The sequence below is a fragment of the Enhydra lutris genome, unplaced genomic scaffold, assembly GCF_002288905.1.
Source record: "Enhydra lutris kenyoni isolate GAN:26980312 unplaced genomic scaffold, ASM228890v2 scaffoldscaffold14, whole genome shotgun sequence".
Taxonomy (NCBI): Eukaryota; Metazoa; Chordata; class Mammalia; order Carnivora; family Mustelidae; genus Enhydra; species Enhydra lutris.
The window spans coordinates 37,590,620-37,610,129 of record NW_019154098.1 but is presented as its reverse complement, the minus strand read 5'-3'; the positions used below and the strand labels follow the sequence as shown (position 1 = coordinate 37,610,129).

The 19,510-nt window shown below is 39.2% G+C and overlaps 1 protein-coding gene across 1 annotated transcript in view; it reads left to right on the top strand.

Annotated features, from left to right (window-relative positions):
* The first annotated feature begins 2,700 nt into the window (after positions 1 to 2,700).
* The window catches only part of LOC111146710 (sperm associated antigen 1), a 64,243-nt gene continuing 47,433 nt past the window's right edge, over positions 2,701 to 19,510 (top strand). The window contains exons 1-6 of the mRNA XM_022502378.1: positions 2,701 to 2,840; positions 5,247 to 5,406; positions 13,577 to 13,702; positions 17,290 to 17,354; positions 18,253 to 18,362; positions 19,102 to 19,207. Of these exons, the coding sequence (XP_022358086.1) occupies positions 2,701 to 2,840; positions 5,247 to 5,406; positions 13,577 to 13,702; positions 17,290 to 17,354; positions 18,253 to 18,362; positions 19,102 to 19,207 (707 nt within the window). The remainder of the gene's footprint in view (positions 2,841 to 5,246; positions 5,407 to 13,576; positions 13,703 to 17,289; positions 17,355 to 18,252; positions 18,363 to 19,101; positions 19,208 to 19,510) is intronic.

Below are 19,510 nucleotides of genomic sequence, written 5' to 3'. Positions count from 1 at the left end.
AAGTTCCCTGTTGGAGGAAAACAGGTTTTCGTGTTAATTAACCATCTCATTTTCCGATGGAGGTGTTTCTGTCAGCCGATTAGGGAATATGGGAAATGGATGTGGATCAGGATGACCAAGAAGAGATTAAATCCAACTAGAATCAAAGCTTTTCCTAATCAAAGAAATTCCAACCGGATATGGGAGGGTTCTAACGAGAGCAAATTAACTGTTGTAATGACTTGTTTTTTGGAACTTGAAAGTTAACATTTAGTAGTCTTGAAATGTGCATCTTACCAGGAAAAACAAAACAAACATGGAAGTCTTCAAAAAGGATTTTCAGAGAAATGTTAAAACCGTGTGCAGAATGAAATTCATTTGATTAGATAAGCGATGGCTCTCATTTAAAATGTTTTTCACTGTATTCAAATCGTGTAATCTCAGCGGTTGCAAGACAAATTCGAGATCATCTATTTTAATCCCATTGGATGCTTAAGTTCTTCCATCAAAGATCCGCCAACTCTTTAGAAAAATTCTAGTGCAACCCATTCTGTTCTGGGCAGCATCAGTAATTTAAAAGTTCTTCGTGTAGCTTTCCATAGTTTCTACTCTTAAGGCTATCCTTGTAATGAATGTATCATTTATCATTCTGGGCCCTGCCAGTATAGCATGAAAACCACAATCTCATTTCTCCACTGGATCTCATCTGAAAGCTGATGTCTTCTGTGTTCTACGCCCAGTTAAACCCAGCAGGAATATGGAGGAGAAGCTGACACCAATCCTTCTGTCTCTCTCTCTCTCTCTCTTTTTTTTTTTCCCCAGAAATCTGATGTATGACCAGAATTCCAGAGAGCGGCATGTTGAAGGAAATACTTTTGGTCAATTAGGCCCATTGCTACTTCTTGTTTTAAAATTTATAACCCAATATGTTTTACTGCAGTGGTTTTTGAAACACTTTTGATCAGTGACCCACGATGAGAAATATATTTTGCAACATGTGCATTTATATTCACACATTTGTCATTTGTATAGACACGACATAAAAGTTTTTACAAAACAGTATTCACAGTATGTGAAGTAGTCAGATTTTTGTGTTGCTGTTCTAGAGTTAAAAAACAATGCTAATTGCAGCTCACTCATTTCAGGGGTTGCCACCCATAATTTGAAAAGTCTGGGTATGATGGCTAAGTGTGTGGGCTCTGCAGTTTCCTACTGAGATTCAAATCCTCAGTCACTACTTAATAATTATATGACCTTGAGCAAGTTACTTAAAACACAAACATTTCCCTTTTTGTAAAATGGGAGTAATTATTAATTCCTTCATGAGAGGTTTGAAGATTATGTGAGATAATAGTCCATGGCACACAGTAATTTAGCTCCATAACTGTTAACTGTTATTACTGCTCTCTGCTTAAAATAAAACCGACCTGATATAGTAGTTGAAAGATTAAATGAAGTAATACATGTAAAATTCTTAGGGTGATGCCCAGCACACATTAAGAACTGTGTAATTATCTGTTGGTGTTGTTATTACCATCATCGTTAGCAGCAGTATCATTAAAGTGAAACAGTCTGAGGCCCTCTTATTTCCAATTCAGTTCAGCAAGTGTTTCTTAAGGGCATAAGGCACTACTTTGTTAGCCCTGAATATATGACAATGAATAAGGTAAGATCTCACAATCCAGAAGGGAAGACAAAAATACATAATTAAAATATATGCTATGAGAAAGGTATGGGCTCAGTGTCTTCCGGGAGTGGGTTGCAGAGAATGACAAAGAGGGTGATGTAAAGGACAGTTAAAGGATATTATTTATATTTGTGCTGAATCACAGAGCATGTTTGGGGTGTGAACAAACAGCTGAAGCAAAAGTCATTGAAATCAACATTGAAAGCTATCTCAATAGGCAGTTTGAGCACCTAAGGGGATCAGAATATGCCATCCCCAAATAAGCCATTTAGGCATAAGAATATATCAAACTGAAAACAAACAACAGGAAGAATTCTCACCCTCTCCCTTTCTGCTTAATAGCAGGGCATAAATTTCCCTTTGTAAAGGTGTCCCCTCTTCCCCTTCTCTCCTACCAGGAGGAGAACAATCCTCATCATAGTACATAGAACTGGGATAAGGCTGCAAAAACAAATCTTAATAAGGAAACCATTATCTTTCATTAGTTTTTCCCATATATTTACCTTCTCCTTGCCAGACCCCCTTTTCCTTTGTCTAATCACTTATCCACAACTTTTCACCCTTTGTTTAAATGGTATATAGGCTCCCAAACCTAGTAGTTTCTTTGGGTTTTCACTTTTCTATGAAGCCCTGCCCCTCCATGCGTTAAGTGTATGAAATAAACATTTTCTCCTGTTAATGTGTTTTTATCAGTTTAAGTGGGGAGTCCCAGACACTGAACCTAAGTGAGTAGAGGAAAAGTGTTTTCCTATTCTGTAGTACCACGATGTGCTTTGTGTTCCAATTTTGCTTAAGTGGAGATTGAGGTAATCTATGTATGGTACTTAATAATTTAGTTCCTTGACTGATACCTGTTTTTATCAAGGAGAGAGAGTTAAAAATGTGTAGACTTCTTCCTTAGAGAAAACACACCTCCTTTTACATAGAAAAGAAAAATAAATGTTATAGAAATGCCTAGATGCTTACTATTATTTAGTTTAAGTATTACTATACATATTTGCTTCATAACTATTTTCCTATACTACATTTCAGTCATGACTGCCAACGATTATCCATCATTATGGGGCTTTGGAACAACAAAAACATTTAAAATTCCTGTGGAACATTTGGATTTTAAGTATATTGAAAAATGTTCAGATGTTAAACACTTGGAAAAAATTCTTTATGTGCTCAGGTAAGCATTCAAAAATCCTTTTATGTTTCAGTATGCCAATTACATTGTTGCCTTCTGAAAACTGGTACTCTTAGAAATGTTACAGAACATTTTCACACATTGAGATTGTTGAGGTTTCTGTTTTGTTTTGTTTTCCCCATGTTCGGTTCCAAAATAGTTGTTTTGATCCCGTGGTTAGTTTAGAAGGTTCTGTCTAGGTCTACTTCCAGCTTGCAGCTTAAGGCTCATCAGTATGCAAGAGGACATTTTTTTCTTGCTTCCTCCACATTTCCTAGGAAAAGATAAAGTAGCCATGAGAGTAGCCATTAGGAAATAAGATTAGCTCACCATGCTACCAGCTGATAAAGATCTTTGGTACTCCCACCACCCCGTACCACCTGCCAACAAGGTTGGTGACTTCCTGTGAGCTGGTCTCAAGGAGAGGATGGTGGGGAAGCCTGGAGGTGGGACCCGAAAGCAGGGAATCCTGACCTTCTTGGGGTAAGGGGCCCACGGTGGTGATTGTCAAACTTTATAAGGTTGTTAAAAATGCAGATTTGAGGGTCCCATTCCCAGGGACCCTGCTTCCGGAAACCTGGGGTGGGGCCCAGGAACAGGTGTTTTTAACGAGTGCCTGGCTGACTGACATGCAGGTGGTCAAGGGAGCCCACTTCAGGCAGCACTGGTCTGGGGCACCCCAGCGGGTACCCCCCCATTTGGGATGTCCTGAGGGGTTTTCATTTGGAGAGTAGCCTGTTACTGTGAAAGCCCTTGTGGAGCATGAATCCCTCCTCCCCCCGACATCAGTAGTCCTCCTTCTGTTTGATGGTGGTTCTGTTTCCTCATCACTGTGTCCTCTCCTTTTTCTCTCTCATCACCTTCAGCCTCCTGTCCTCCCTCAGCATCCCCGCTGGTGCCCAGACACAGTCGATGTTACAACCTCCTCATTTCTGAAACGGAGAGTGAGACACGTATTTTTCCTTTTCTTTTTCTCAGCAGTAGAAAAACATTTTCTTTTATGTGTGGCCAACTGGTAAAGAAAACGAGCAGTTTATGTGATGGAAGAGTTTGCAAGCCCCACACTGTTGGTTCTAAGAAATTCTGTGAAGAACTTAATTCACTTATATAGTATCAATTCAGAATTTATTTATTTTTAAAGATTTTATTTATTTGGGGCACCTGGGTGGCTCAGTGGGTTAACGCCTCTGCCTTCAGCTCAGGTCATGATCCCAGGTCCTGGGATTGAGCCCCACATTGGGCTCTCTGCTCAACAGGGAGCCTGCTTCCCTTCCTCTCTCTCTCTGCCTGCCTCTCTGCATACTTGTGATCTCTGTCTGTCAAATAAATAAATAAAATCTTTTTTTTAAAATTTTAAAATCTTTTTTTAAAAGATTTTATTTATTTATTTGAGCTAGAGAGTGAGAGAGATCACAAGTGGAGGGCAGAGGGAGAGGGAGATACAGGTCCTGGCTGAGCAGGGAGCCGGCCATGGGACTCCATCCCAGGACTGTGGGACCATGACCTGAGTCGAAGGCACACGTTTAACCAACTGAGCCACCCAGGCATCCCCAGAATTTATTTTTAAGAAAAATTTATTTGAAAATGGGAATTTTTTTCTATTTTTCTAAAAATTTAAAGGTAAACAGATCTATAACAGAAGGGGAAAAGATTGATTTTCCTTCAAAAACAAAGAACAGAGTTCTCCTTACAACTCTCTAGGAACGAATTCTGTTCCTTGAGTGGTTGAATTTGGAGGCTTGCTGTTCTGAACCACTCCTCTGCCATTCTCTTCCTATCCCTTTGGGGGGAAAAAAGGAGCTACAAACTCCTCCTTGGGAAGAAAATCCAGTCTCACTTTCCGCCTGTCTCTAATATTGAATTTTCATTTATAAGTTAAAAATTACCTTGTGTAACAAAATGAACACATGTTAAAGGAGAGAAAATGTCATTTACTCAACTTTCCAAAGTGTGTGATGGAAGCTGGTGTCTTTGTAGCTCCATTTTTTCCTTCACTGTATCACTCCATAGATTAACGGCTAAAAGTGAAGGTTGTGCTGGTTGAGGAAGGAAAGTGGGATGCCCCCACACAGCCCAGCTCCCTCCCAGTGCAGGGGCAGCCCTGGAGAGCTCCGCAGAACCCCTCTGCTCCAGGGAGCCCAGCCTGCAAATGTACATGGGCTCTAAAGAAAATGGTGACTCCTGGGGCACCTCGGTGGCTCAGTGGGTTAAAGCCTCTGCCTTCATCTCGGGTCATGATCCCAGGGTCCTGGGATCGAGCCCCACATCCCTGCTCAGCAGGGAGCCTGCTTCCCTCCTCTCTCTCTGCCAGCCTCTCTGCCTACTTGTGATCTCTGTCAAATAAATAAATAAGATCTTAAAAAAAAAAAAAGAAAGTGGTGACTCCAAAGTTCTGAATTTTTTTTAAAGGTCTGGTGAGGAAGGATATTATCCTGAACTTACGGAATTCTGTGAAAATCGTCTTAAAGGCTTGGCTCCTGAAAGTAGAGCTTTGAGGAAAGATAAACCTGCAGCAACAGCAGCCAGTTTTACAGCAGAAGAATGGGAAAAAATTGACGGTGATATAAAGGTATAGAGTGACCCTGTTTTTTGTGACATTCTCATGTTGTATCTGTGTCTCCTTCACTTTTCTAAAATCCTTGGCTTCTTTACTTTTTGTCAGTGAAGGGCTTTTAGTGGTAATCACTTAGGTAGTATTGGTTCCTTCTCAAACCCAGAATAATATGAATGTGTATGTTTGTGTCCGGACACCCATGTGCGTATTTTAAATGACTTTTCTATCAAAGAAACGTAATAATTCGCTGAGCTTCTATAAATTGTGCTATACAAACATACTGGTTTGTAATTTCTTTTGTACCACGCTGGTTATTTCCTCAGCATAAATTAATGGAAATTAAGTTGCTTGATCAAAGGATGTGAATAATCCAGAAGCTGTTGAAACACATTACCATGTTCTCAGAAAAGTTGTGCCTTTGTTCTCTTTTCACCAGCAATATATAAGAGTGCCCATTTAAGGTATTCTTCATTGGATACTATAATCATTTTAAAGGTTTTATTTATTTGAGAGAGAGTGTGTGTGCATGCGTGCGCAAACATGAGTGGGGGGGGTGGGTTGTAGAGGGAGAGGGAGAAGCAGATTGTGGGCGGAGCAGAAGCCCAATGCAGGGCTCCATCTCAGGACGGTGGGATCATGACCTGAGCTGAAGGAAGACACTCACCTGATTGAGCCACCCTATAATCATTTTTTTTTAAAGATTTTATTTATTTATTTGACAGACAGAGATCACAAGTAGGCAGAGAGGCAGGCGGGGGGCGGGGTAGGGGAAGCAGGCTCCCCGCAGAGCAGGGAGCCCAATGTGGGGCTCAATCCCAGGACACCAGGATCATGACCTGAGCCGAAAGCAGAGGCTTTAACCCACTGAGCTACCCAGGTGCCCTCTATAATCATTTTTTAATCAATTAAATAATTGAAAAACTTACATATTTGATTACTAGCAACATTAATTTTTTCTTTTTAAGATTTTATTTATTTGACAGAGAGCACAAGTAGGCAGAGAGGCAGGCAGAGAGAGGGGGGAAAGCAGGCTCCCCGCTGAACAGAGAGCCCGACTTGGGGCTCGATCCCAGGACCCCAAGATCATGACCCGAATCAAAGGCAGAGGCTTAAGCCACTGAGCCACCCAGGCGCCCTACCTCATTAAATTTTTTTGTCCATAAGTTGAATTTCTTCTTTTGTTAATGGCCTGTATCTTCAGTGATTTCTTTTAATCTGCTTTATTGAAGCATAATTTACATTCAAATAAAAATTTAATGGCCTACACTTCACTGAGTTTTGACACCTGTCTGTGCTCTAAAACATTTCTATTACTCTGAAAAATTTCCTTATGCTTGTGCAGTCAGTGCTGACCCCACATCCTGGTCCCTGGTAACCCCGAACTGCTTTCTACCATTATGGGTTTGTGGGTTTTTTTGTTTGTTTGTTTTTTTTAATTGTTATTTATTTATTTGACAGATCACAAGTAGGCAGAGAGAGAGAGAGAGAGAGGAGGAGGAGGAAACAGGCTCCCCACTGAGCAGAGAGCCCGATGTGGGGCTCGATCCCAGGACCCCAAGATCATGACCCGAATCAAAGGCAGAGGCTCAACCCACTGAGCCACCCAGGCGCCCCTGGGTTTGTGTTTTTGAGACTTTTCTATAAATACAGTCAGACAGTATATGGTCTTTTCGTGTTTTCTTTCACTTAGCATCATGCTTTTGAGATGTGTCGATGTTGTTGCATGTCCATAGTTTGTTTCTTTTAATTGCTAAGTAGTAGTGAATTGTATAGATATCTCAGTTTATCCACTTACCAGTTGATGAACAAAATGGCATTCCTGCCAGTAATGGATAAAAATTCTTGTTGCTCTGCATCTTGGTTCACACTTAGTACTGCCAGTTTTGTTAATTTCAGCTGTTCTGTTGGGTATGCAGTGGTATCTCATCATGGCTTTAATTTCCGTTTCTCTAGTGACTAACTTTGCTGAGTGTCTTTTCATGTGCTTATTTCCCTTCCATATATCTTCTTTTGTGAGAAGTCTTTAAATACTTTGCCCATTAAAAAAAAATTGTAGTGGGGCACCTGGGTGGCTCAGTGGCTTAAGCCTCTGCCTTTGGCTCAGGTCATGATCTCAGGGTCCTGGGATCGAGCCCCGCATCGGGCTCTTTGCTCAGCAAGGAGCCTGCTTTCCCCTCTCTCTCTGCCTGCCTCTCTGCCTACTTGTGATCTCTCTCTCTCTCTCTCTGTAAAATAAATAAATAAAATCTTTAAAAAAAATTGTAGTATTTTGTTCTTATTGAGTTGTAAAATACATGTCTTTCATACATGTCTTTCATTAGATACATCTAATGAAAAGGCAATCCCCAAAATATTTTTTGCAAGATATTTGCAAAGGGGATTGCCTTTTCATTTTTTTTTACAGTGACTTTGGAAGAACAAAGGTGTTAAATTTTGATGAAATCAATTTTTCTTTCACAGTGTGTGCTGCGTGTCCTATTTGGGAAGCCTTTGTCTAATCCCAGATCCCCAAGTTTCTTCATATGATTTAGGAAGTTTCTAATTTTAACTCTTACATTTAGGTCTAGGATCTGTTTTAATTTTGGGGTACACACACACACACACATATAATATAGATATCCAAGGTTTCAGGTACCACTTAATGAAAGATTATCCTTTCCCCATTGAACTTATTGGTATAATCATCAAAAATCAATTGGCCATGTATGTGTGGGTCTATTTCTGGACTCTCTATTTTCGTTAATCTAAATGTCTGTCTTTTCCTCCAGTACCTCATTCTCTTGATTATGGTTAAGTCTTAAAATCAGATCGAAAAAATCCTCCAACTTTGTTTCCCTTTTTCATAGTTGTTTTGGCTATTCTAGGTCCTTTGCTTGATAGTTGTTACAAAATAACTTGCTTGTCTTTGGGTTGGGATTGTGTTGAATTTATGGATCAATTTCAAAATAACGGACATCTTAACAATAGTGAAATTTCTGATCCATGAACTTTTGTATGTTTTCTGTTCATTTAAGTCTTCTTTAGTTTTTTGTGCCAGTGTCTTGTAATTTTCAGTGTGCAGTTCTTGCATATTTTTTCTTTAATTTATTCCTAAGTATTTAATATATTTTACGCTATTGTAAAAGTTAATGTTTTTTAATTTCATTTATTTTTGCTCATTCTGAGTCACCCTAACTATGAAATTTTATGTATGTATGTATGCATTTATTTTTGGTGTGGTAAAATACATATCACATAAAATTTACCATCTTAGCCATTTAAAATTTTTTTTTAATTTTTTTATAAACATATAATGTATTATTAGCCCCAGGGGTACAGGTCTGTGAATCGCCACGTTTACACACTTAACAGCACTCACCATACCACATACTCTTCCTGCCTTTGTCTATAACCCTGCCACCCTCTCCCTACCCCCCTACCCCCAGCCCCCCTCAATTTTTTGTGACATTAAGAATCTCTTATGGTTTGTCTCCCTCTGATCCATCTTGTTTCATTTATTCTTTTCCTACCCCCCAAACCCCCCACGTTGCATCTCCACTTCCTCATATCAGGGAGATCATATGATAGTTGTCTTTCTCTGATTGACTTATTTTGCTAAGTATAATACCCTCTTGTTCCATCCACGTCGTCGCAAATGGCAAGATTTCATTTCTTTTGATGGCTGCATAGTATTCCATTGTATATATATACCACCTCTTATTTATCCATTCATCTGTTGATGGACATCTAGGTTCTCTCCATAGTTTGGCTATTGTGGACATTGCTACTATAAACATTTGGGTGCACGTGCCCCTTCCGATCACTACGTTTGTATCTTTAGGTTAAATACCCAGTAGTGCAATTGCTGGGTCATAGGGTAGCTCTATTTTCAACTTTTTGAGGAACCTCCATGCTGTTTTCCAGAGTGGTTGCACCAGCTTGCATTCATCTTAGCCATTTTTAAGTGTAGAGTTCATTAGTGTTATATTGACAAAAATCTCTGAACATAATAATGTCAATATAACTAAAAATCTCTGAATATAATAAAAAGTGTGCAATTCATTAGTGTCATATTCATATCATTGTGCAACCAATCTCCAGAACTTTTTTTTTTATCTTACAGAGCTGAAACTCTATACTCATTAAACAATAGTTCTCCATTTCTCCCTCCCCTCAGCTCCTAGCAAACACCATTCTACTTTCTGTTTCATAAGTTTGACTAATCTAGATACCTCATATCAGTGGAAGTTTAATTTCAATTTTTATTTGTATATAACAAATTTATAGTTATCTAATTGATCTTTTATATTGATCTTGTATCCTGTGATCTTCTTAAATTTACAAATTAGTTCTAGTAGCTTTTTTGTAGATTCACTGGGTTTTCTTTTTTTTTTTTTACTAATTTAAAAAAAAAAAGATTTTATTTATTTATTTGACAGAGGGAGATGACAGGTAGGCAGAGAGGCCGGCAGAGAGAGAGGGGGAAGCAGGGTCCCCACTGAGCAGAGAGCCCAATGCGGCTCGATCACAGGACCCTGAGATTACGACCTGAGCTGAAAGCAGAGGCTTAACCCACTGAGCCACCCAGGCGCCCTCATTGGATTTTGTGACATGCAGGATCATGTTATCTGCAGATAATGAAAGGTTTACTTCCCCTTTTCCAGGATGGCTGCCTTTTATTTCTTTTACTTGCCTTATTGCACAGACTTGGACCTCTAGTACAATGTTGAATAGAAGGATAAGAACAGATATTCTTGTCTTGTTCCTAATATTAAGGGGACATCATTCAGCCATTCACTATTTTTTTTTTCCTATTTGTTTATTTGACAGACAAAGATCACAAGTAGGCAGAGAGGCATACAGAGGGTGGGGGAAGCAGGCTCCCTGCTGAGCAACAAGCCTGATGCGACGGGGGGGGGGGCTTGATTCCAGGATCCTGAGATCATTGACCTGAGCCAAAGGCAGAGGCTTAACCCACTGAGCTACCCAGGTGCCCCCAGCCATTCGCTATTAAGTATAGTGTTGGCTTTAGATTTTATGACATGATCCTTTATAAAGTGGAGGAGTGTCCCTTCTATTCCTTGTTTGATGAGAATTTTTACATGAATGGGTATAGAGTTTTATGAAGTGCTTTTCCTGCATTTATTGAGAGGAATATAAGATTTCCTTTGTAGTCATTAATAAGGTAAATTATGTACTCTGTTTTCAGATGTTATACCAGCTTGCCTTCGAGGATAAACTCTATTTAGTCATGCTGTATCTTTTTTATATATTGCTGAACTTAATTTGCTAAAATTTTATGAAGGATTTTTTGTGTCTACAACCATGAGAGATATTAGCCTGTAGTTTTCTTATAATGTCTGGATGGAGTAATGGGGTAATGCTGGCAGCATAGAATATGATTTGGGAAGTGTTCTCTCTTCTTAAATTTTCTAGGAAAGTTTGTGTGTGGTTGGTATTATTTCTTCCTTAAATATTTTCCGGAATTCACCACTGATGCCATCTGGGCCTCACCTTTTCATTGTAAGAAAGGTTTTGACTCTGAATTACATTTCTGTAACAGATACAGTGCTGTTCAGGTCCTCCTTAGAGTTCTCTCTCTGGCTCCCTCCTCTTGGATATTTTGCATCCCAGATCTTTGTAATCTTTGCCTCCCTGAAGCCTGAGCTGTGTTCTTCTGAATTCAGTGAGACCACAGGGCTGTTTGGATTTTCATTCCCTGTGCTATAGCCTGGAAATTATGGGCAGTAAATTGGGGCCAGTGCAGGCCCCAATCTCTCCGTTGTTTCCTTTCTTTCAAGGACCATTTTCCCGTGCTACCTGTTGTCTGATGTCTGAAAACCACAGTTTCATATATTTATCCAGTTTTCTAGAGTTTAAGCGGGATGGCAGATCCAGTCCTATTACTCCGTCAGGACCAGGAGGAGATGTCCCTTTATTGATTTTTCTGTCCATGTATTCCTTATTTATGAGTAATAGTTCTGTTGCATATATTCTAAATTTTCCTTTGTCATTAGTCTTTAAATCTTGTGTGTGGTGTTTTTTCATGTTTATTCATTAAAAAAAAACTTTATCCCTTGGTTTTATCCCTTATGTTTTCTTGCATTTATACTTGAGAAAGCTTCCTCTCCACCAGATGCATATTTACCTGTATTTTCTGAGTTCTTTTGTGGTTTCATTTTGCTTAATAAATAACCTTTTTTAAAAATATTTTTATTTATTTATTTGGCAGAGACAGATAGAGTGAGAAAGGGAACACAAGCAGGGGGAGCGGGAGAGGGGGAAGCAGGCTTCCCCTCTGTCGAGCAGGGAGCCCGATGTGAGGCTCGATCCCAGGACCCCGGGATCATGACCCGAGCCAAAGGCAGACACCTAACAACTGAGCCATCCAGGTGCCCCAAGAAATAACTTCTTAAAACAGATTCTGGAGCAACAGTTTTTTTGTTTTTTGTTTTTTTAAATTTATTTATTGTCAGAGAGAGAGCACAGGCAGACAGAGTGGCAGGCAGAGGCAGAGAGAGAAGCAGGCTCCCTGCTGGACAAGGAGCCCGATGCAGAACTTGATCCCAGGACCCCGGGATCATGACCTGAACCAAAGGCAGCAGCTTAACCGACTGAGCCACCAGGCGTCTCTGGAGCAACAGTTTTTTGTTTTACTTTACTTTATTAATATATTAATTTACTTTATTAATGTATTACATTTGAAAACATTTGAAGACAGTTTTTTAAGATTTTATTTATTTATTTGACAGGAGAGAGAGAGTTCACAAGTAGGCAGAGAGGCAGGCAGAGAGAGAGGGGGAAGCAGGTTCCCTGCTGAGCAGAGAGCCCGATGTGGGACTCAATCCCAGTACCCTGGGATCATGACCTGAGCTGAAGTCAGAGACTTTTAACCCACTGAGCCACCCAGGCACCCCATTTGAAGACAATTTTGAGGAATATGCATTCTCTAACCCAGAATGCTATGTTTTTTTAAACTTTCAGCTTTTTCAGGGTGCCTGGGTGGCTCAGTCCGTTAAGCATCTGCCTTCGGCTCAGGCCATGATCCCTGGGTCCTGGGATTGAGTCCCTGCATCAGGCTTCTTGCTCAGCAGGGAGCCTGCTTCTCCCTCCCCTGTACTGCTCCCCCTGCTTGTACACTGTCTCTCTGTCAAATATATAAATTAATAAAATCTTAAAAAAAATAAACTTTCAGCTTTCTCATTTTGCCATTTTACTGACTTGAAATTGAAAACCTGGTAATTAATCTATAAATTAAAATAACAGTTTGTGTCCAGAGTTCTTTGACTTTATTGTCCGGGGAATAACAGCATAGTTTTAGTTGCAGAAGCTGCTTTTTTTCCAGTTGCATATTCTTTTTCAGTCACCTCTTGACTTTGCCTCTTCTCTCTTTCTTTCATGCTTTTCCCTGGCACTTCTCCCTCTCCCCCCATTCTCTTTCTTACTCTTTGTCCTTCTCTGTAATGCCTCCTCTTCCTTTTTACCTTTCTCCTCTTACTGTTTTTCTGTTCCTTCTCCTTCTTTCACCTCTGTGCTCCCATTTTGTTCCCCTGCCTCCTGTACAATTAGGACAGATAATTTAGTTTAGTGCTGTATCATGGTGCCTAATTTAACATGAGACGTTCACCGTATAGCTGCTGAATAACAATAATAGAATTTCACAGATAACAAGTCTCTCACTCAATTTCTTCCTAGAACCTGTGACAATGCAGTTTAATAAACATGATTATGAACCTATTATGTGCCAGACACTGTGCTAGGTTCCTGAATCACAAAGATGAGACTAAGACATAGGTTCTGCCCTCAAGGAACTTACAGAAATGTGAGAGAGATGAACAGTACATGGATTATTTTAAATCTCTGTTAAAACATGGAGGAGGAACATTTCTAGCCCAACCAGGTAGTTCAGGGAAAGCTTGTTGGAAGGGTTGAGAGTAAACTTGCAAAATAATAGAAGTAGGAAGGGCAGCACAGATATGCATAATAATACTGAATTGCACATTTGAAAGTGGTTAAGATGATCGATTTTGTTTTGTGTATTTTACCATAATTTAAGAGCATAGTAGAAGGGCATCACAGGTAGAATTCATGACCAAATTGTCACCCAAAATATGGACCCATAGGAAATGATGATAATGTATAATCCTAACACCTGGTTAATTACTTCAAACTGTATGTTTATCTTCTTCTTTCTCCTGCTTCTCAGAGTTGGGTGTCAGAAATTAAAAAAGACGAAAATAAAATGCACTTTCATGAAACTGAAACATCTCCAGCAATGGAAGATCATTTGCCTCCAGTTCGTGGTTCAAACAGCCGTGTTCATGTTAGTAAGGTAGGCTGTTTTGGGGTGAGGTGTGGGTAGCGGTGGGGGGCAGAAGATTGTTGTTGGCTAAGAGAGCTAATGTTTAATCAGAGTAACCACAGTGTGATGTCCTCGGAGAGTTGGGGATTATCTTGAAACTGACGGCATGCTGTTGTCTTCTCCAGGAGGCGTGTTTCATCACTTGGAGATCCAGATGAAACCGCATTTTCCTTTCAAGGCTTGCTTCTTGGGCTCACTGCCTTTTCTCATTTTTTCTTTTGTTGTGACTTCTGTTCTTCTCTGACCAGTTTTGATGAGCACATAAGATCCAATTCAGTGGGGGTGCCTGGGTGGCTCAGTGGGTTAAAGCCTCTGCCTTTGGCTCGGGTCATGATCCCAGGGTCCTGGGATTGAGCCCTACATCGAGCTCTCTGCTAGGCGGGGAGCCTGCTTCCCCCTCTCTCTCTGCCTGCCTCTCTGTCTACTTGTGATCTCTGTCTGTGAAATAAATAAATAAAATCTTTAAAAAAAAAAAAGATCCAATTCAGTGGGAGAGAATTTCAGGGAATACTTTTGTCTGTCCAATGGAGGTATAGAGGAAATAGTTTATTACTTGATGAACTTGGGATTTAAAGTATTAAACAGATACTTTGAAGCTGCTGAAAATGTCATTCCTCTGTTTACTGCATATTACCCCAGCCCCTTATGATGATTTCTCTGTGGTTGATCCCTATTTTGTCATGTAGACCTTTCCTTTTTTACCCATGGGTTCCGTAGAGAAGGGACCTGTTGGGAGTCCCAGGTCCATTTATACTTAACTTCAAGTTAAAACTGAGCTTCTGGCCAGAAGATCTACCTGACCCTGTTATTCCAGAATCTAGCCATTGTGTCCTGGGCATTGGGAGTCTCTGGCCTTTCATGTGGATCCGACATTCCGTTCCCTCTGCCCTACTTTTTTCTTTTATTCCTATCATTTCTGAAAGATTGCCTATTCAAGTCTCTTCATTCTGGGTTAACTTATTCTTTTTATTCTCATTTCTTTTTTTTTTGTTTGTTTGTTTTGTTTTGTTTGAAAAAACAAACTTTGTTTTGTTTGAAAATTCAAACTTTGTTTGAATACTCAGTTTTATTTAAAAAAAATCCATAGCTCTTCATTACACTGCTCGTTAATAATTTACTTTCCTGCATCTTTTCCCTCCCCATTAAGAATTGCTCATGTAAATGAGGTACACTGTAATCCTCAAAAAGGATGCCACTATCTGTCATCAATATATTTGTATCTATTGAACACCCATTATTTGCTAAGTCTGTGCCCTGAAAATATAACAGAAGGTTATAGTTCCGTGGGGTAGAGAGAATAGTGGTACAGTGGTTCCCAAAGCATAATTTATGGGCCCTGGTTCTCCCAGAGATCCTTCCAGAGGGTCTGGAAAATCAATGCTATTTTTAAAAATAATGCTACTGCTTTGTTCTTTTCACTGCATTGACATTTGTATTGAGGGTGAAGGTGTCGGGCCTTAGCATGAATCAAGGCAGGGAGTGGCACCAAAATGGGCTGGTAGTCGCTGTTTTCTCCATGGCTCCCTATTTATAGTCAAAAACTCCAATTTGACTTAAAAATGTCTTTGATGAAACAATAAAACGTATTTATTTTGTTAAGTCTTGAGTCTTGAGGACACCTCTTTCTAATATTCTGTGTGACAGAAGTATTCAAAAAGCTCTTGACTGTGAGGTAAAACCTGGCACTTATTTCGAGAGGCAAGACTCGTGTGAATGAGTTGTCAGCTTAAGTCAGCTCTTTCCCTGAACAGGTTTTACCGGAAAGAGCAACTGACAGACAAATTATAGTTATTCAGGCTTGGGTTTTTGACAAACATTGTATTGAAAATGAATGAAGTGGGCCTGTCATTTTAAGGAAAACAACTGGCGGTGTTTTTTCCCAGTGAGAAAATCTGAGCTTTTCATCACAATTTAGGAGTATTTCATGTTCTTTTGCGGCTCTTTAATACCTGCTTGTGACAAAAAATTTCCCCTAAAGGGGATACTTAAAGACTCTTCTGATGAGCTTGATGAAGATATTAATGGATAAGATTTTTAAATTGTATAATGAAATATATGTGTGTTTGGAAGATCTGCGTAACTTTGGATGACCACACCCAGTGTTACAAAATTGTGCATGGGTAAACAACCCATTCAAACTGGTTTCAGATTGTGATTGACTTTTAAGAAACCATTTAAGAAACTGTTGATGAGCATAATGGCTCTCGTTTGCTTTCCTCCCATTTTCCGCAAGTGCTTGGTGTGGGCATGCGACCTAGGCTGAGCCAAAGAATAGCACCAAGCTAGTGCTTGGTCAGGGAAGGGCGCATGACCCAAGCTAGGGAATGCCGAGACCTTCCCGGGATTTCTCTAACTAAAGGTGGAGAGAAGAGTCACTCTCCTTCTTTCTGGTTGGGAGGCCTGTGAGGTTATAATCCTGTACTGCCTGTGGCCACTGTGCCTACTATATGGGAAAAGCAAGTAGCCAGTGGGGGGAAAGTGAAATCTGTGGGCAGAAAGAAGCAGACACTAGGGAGAGGGGGACAGTGGGAGAGCTGGGGAGAGAGAGTATAGAATCCTTTAGCTAGTAGTACACCTGCCATTTCATCAATTTGGTTATGTAAGCCAATAGTTTATTTATTTTTTTTAAAGATTTTATTTATTTGTCAGAGAGAGAGCGAGCACACAAGCAGGCAGAATGGCAGGCAGAGGAGGCAGAGAGAGAAGCGGGCTTGCCAGTGAGCAAGGAACCCAATTTGGGACTTGATCCCAGGACCCTGGAATCATGATCTGAGCTGAAGGCAGATGCTTAACGGACTGAGCCACCTGGGTGTCCTAGTTTATTCTTTTTTAATAGGATTAGTCCAAGTCAGGTGTCTTTTGTTGCAAAAGCGGGAGCAGCAGGCAGAGGGAGAAGTGGGCTTCCCACTGACCAGGGAGCCCAATGTGGGACTCACCTCCAGAACTCTGGGGTCAGGACCTGAGCCAAAAGCAGACCTTAACCAACTGAGCCACTCAGGCATCCCTCCAATGCCTAGGTTTTAAAAGAATGGATGGTAGTTGGTTACGTTTTTATTATAAGAAAATTGCTAAAAAATCACATTTCATACATGTGAGTTTTTAAATCTTATATACATACTTAAAGTCCAATAGATTGATCCCAGAATTAACTACCGATTTAAAATCCTTTTTAATGTGCTGTATGTTAATAGTTACAGTACTTGAATTGTTATAACTTCAAGAGGACCTATTTTTCTTATCCACTCAGTTAATATATCTTTTTTTTAAATAATTTTTATTTTTATTTATTTTTTAAAGTTATTATTTATTTGACAGACAGAGATCACAAGTAGGCAGAGAGAGGAGGAAGCAGGCTCCCTGCTGAGCAGAGAGCCCAATGCGGGGCTTGATCCCAGGACCCTGGGATCATGACCTGAGCCAAAGGCAGAGGTTTTAACCCACTGAGCCACCCAGGCGCCCCTCAGTTAATATATCTTAATTCAATACTTAACATTGCATTTATCATAAAACCTGCTAATCTTAAATATGTCTCATAAAATATGCTTTTATTCTCTCAGGAAAAATATTCTAATAGCAGACGACCTAAAAAGAAAATTCCGAGGGATTATGCAGAATGGGATAAGTATGTTTTATATTTCGTAATACAAAATTTGTCACTGAAAAATTCCCTACCATAAAATATTATAGTAACTTCTTAATTATTGTAAGTCTGAACATATCAAGACTGCCAAGTTACTTTTGGTAGAGTACTAAGAGTATCTGGTCTAAGTAATGAATAACAGTTGGAAGGAAGGCAGGCAGGGACAAGCCCAACCTCCTCCAAGTGGAAACCACCCTTAAAAGGGTTTTACACCACCCTGGAAGGAGTCCTCCAATGTTCCCTGCCCCCCCATGATAGATGACACAAACCTGATTGGATGAAAGACCCGTGGAGAATTAACCAGATTAAAACAGCCCACCAGCAAGTCCATAAAAACCCCTAGACTTAGACACTCCAGGTTACAACCCTCTGGGTTCCTCTCCCTTTTCAGGAGCTTTGTACTATCGCTCAATAGCTCAATAAATGTTGCTTTGCTGCCCACCACTCTTCCTCTGGTCTACCCCTTCATTTTTCATAGTGGCATGACCAAGAATTGTGGACACAGAAGGAAAAGAAATCCTGTAACATAAGCACTTTTGATCTTATTTTTTCATTAAATAAATATCTATAGCATCCTTTTGTTTATAAAAGCAACCAAAAATAATTCAGGTAATCCTATGTCCATCAAAAATAAAAAGGAGCAAAAAAGTTTAAGTCGAGATAAATTAGTCACAATTTTAATGACAAAGTTCTGATTAATTTTGAAGTCCTCACTTGAATTACGTGGTTTCTAAGAGCGAATACAGATGACTTATAATATGAACCTGTTATGCATTTTTAGAATATGTCTCTAAAGGCACAGTGGTATGACATAAGAATATCAATAATAAATTTAATTTCCTTGCTTGTTTTGTACATTTTTTGTTTTCTTTCATTTAAGGTTTGACGTGGAAAAGGAATGTTCAAAAATTGATGAAGATTACAAAGAAAAAACTATAGTAAACAACAAGTCACATTTGTCTAAAATTGAGACAAGAATAGACACAGCAGGTAATTGGGAAAAAATAAGAATAATTTCATAACTTTCACATTTTCAAAATTATAATAAAAACTATCAAACTAGATAACCTTCTCTTTAAGTGTTATAGATTTCCACTAAAAGTTTATGGATTTTTCTCCTAGAGTTGACCACTTCTAACAAATTCAGTTTCATCCTTTAACTACTTAATTTTATATGAGTAATAGTTACACTACTTAAATTTAGTAAGACTCAAAAATATAAACCTAGTTTTTAACTATCATTTTTCATTCTATTTTTCAAATCCCTTTTTTTTTTGGCCTCAAAACAAAAATGATATAGCGTTTATTTGTTTTCACTCAAAGTCCGTTGGTGTATAGCACCTTTAAAGTGAAATACAGGGGTGCCTCGGTGGCTCAGTGGGTTGGGCCTTTGCCTTGGCTCAGGTCATAATCCCAGGGGAGCCCCATGTCGGACTCTCTGCTCAGCATGGGGCCTGCTTCCCCCTCTCTCTCTGCCTGCCTCTCTGCCTACTTGTGATCTCTTTCTGTCAAATAAATAAATAAAATCTTTAAAAAAAATAAAGTAAAATACAACCAATAATAATTTAAAAAATCTAACCCCCCCCAATTGTGAATTATTTAAGGAAACATTTCCTAAACTTAGGAAATGTTTCTTTTATTTACTTCACAAATGACTGTTTCTGTTAAAATAAGCATTTTTGGATTTAAACTTTTTAAAAATTCTGTTCAATTATATTTTTACTTCTAGGTCTAACTGAGAAGGAAAAGACTTTTCTTGCTACTCATGAAAAGGAAAAAGGAAATGAAGCTTTTAACTCAGGGGACTATGAAGAGGCTGTGATGTATTATACTAGGTGAGCAGATTTTTGTTGTTGTTTCTGTCACCTTTTTTTTTTTTTTAAGCAGGCTTCACACCCAATATGAGGCTTGAACTCAGGACCTGGAGATCAAGAGTTGCATGCTTTACCAACTGAGCCAGCCAGGAACCCCTTGTTGTGGTTTAAAGTTGCCATTTAAAAAACATGATAATGTTTATATTTAATCATTGAAATGATATAAATAAGTTAAAAACTTTGTGTCAGAATTACTAGAGATATTATAATTATGATTTATCATAAATTCACTTGTGCTTTTTGCCTTGTTTTTCAATACTTTTC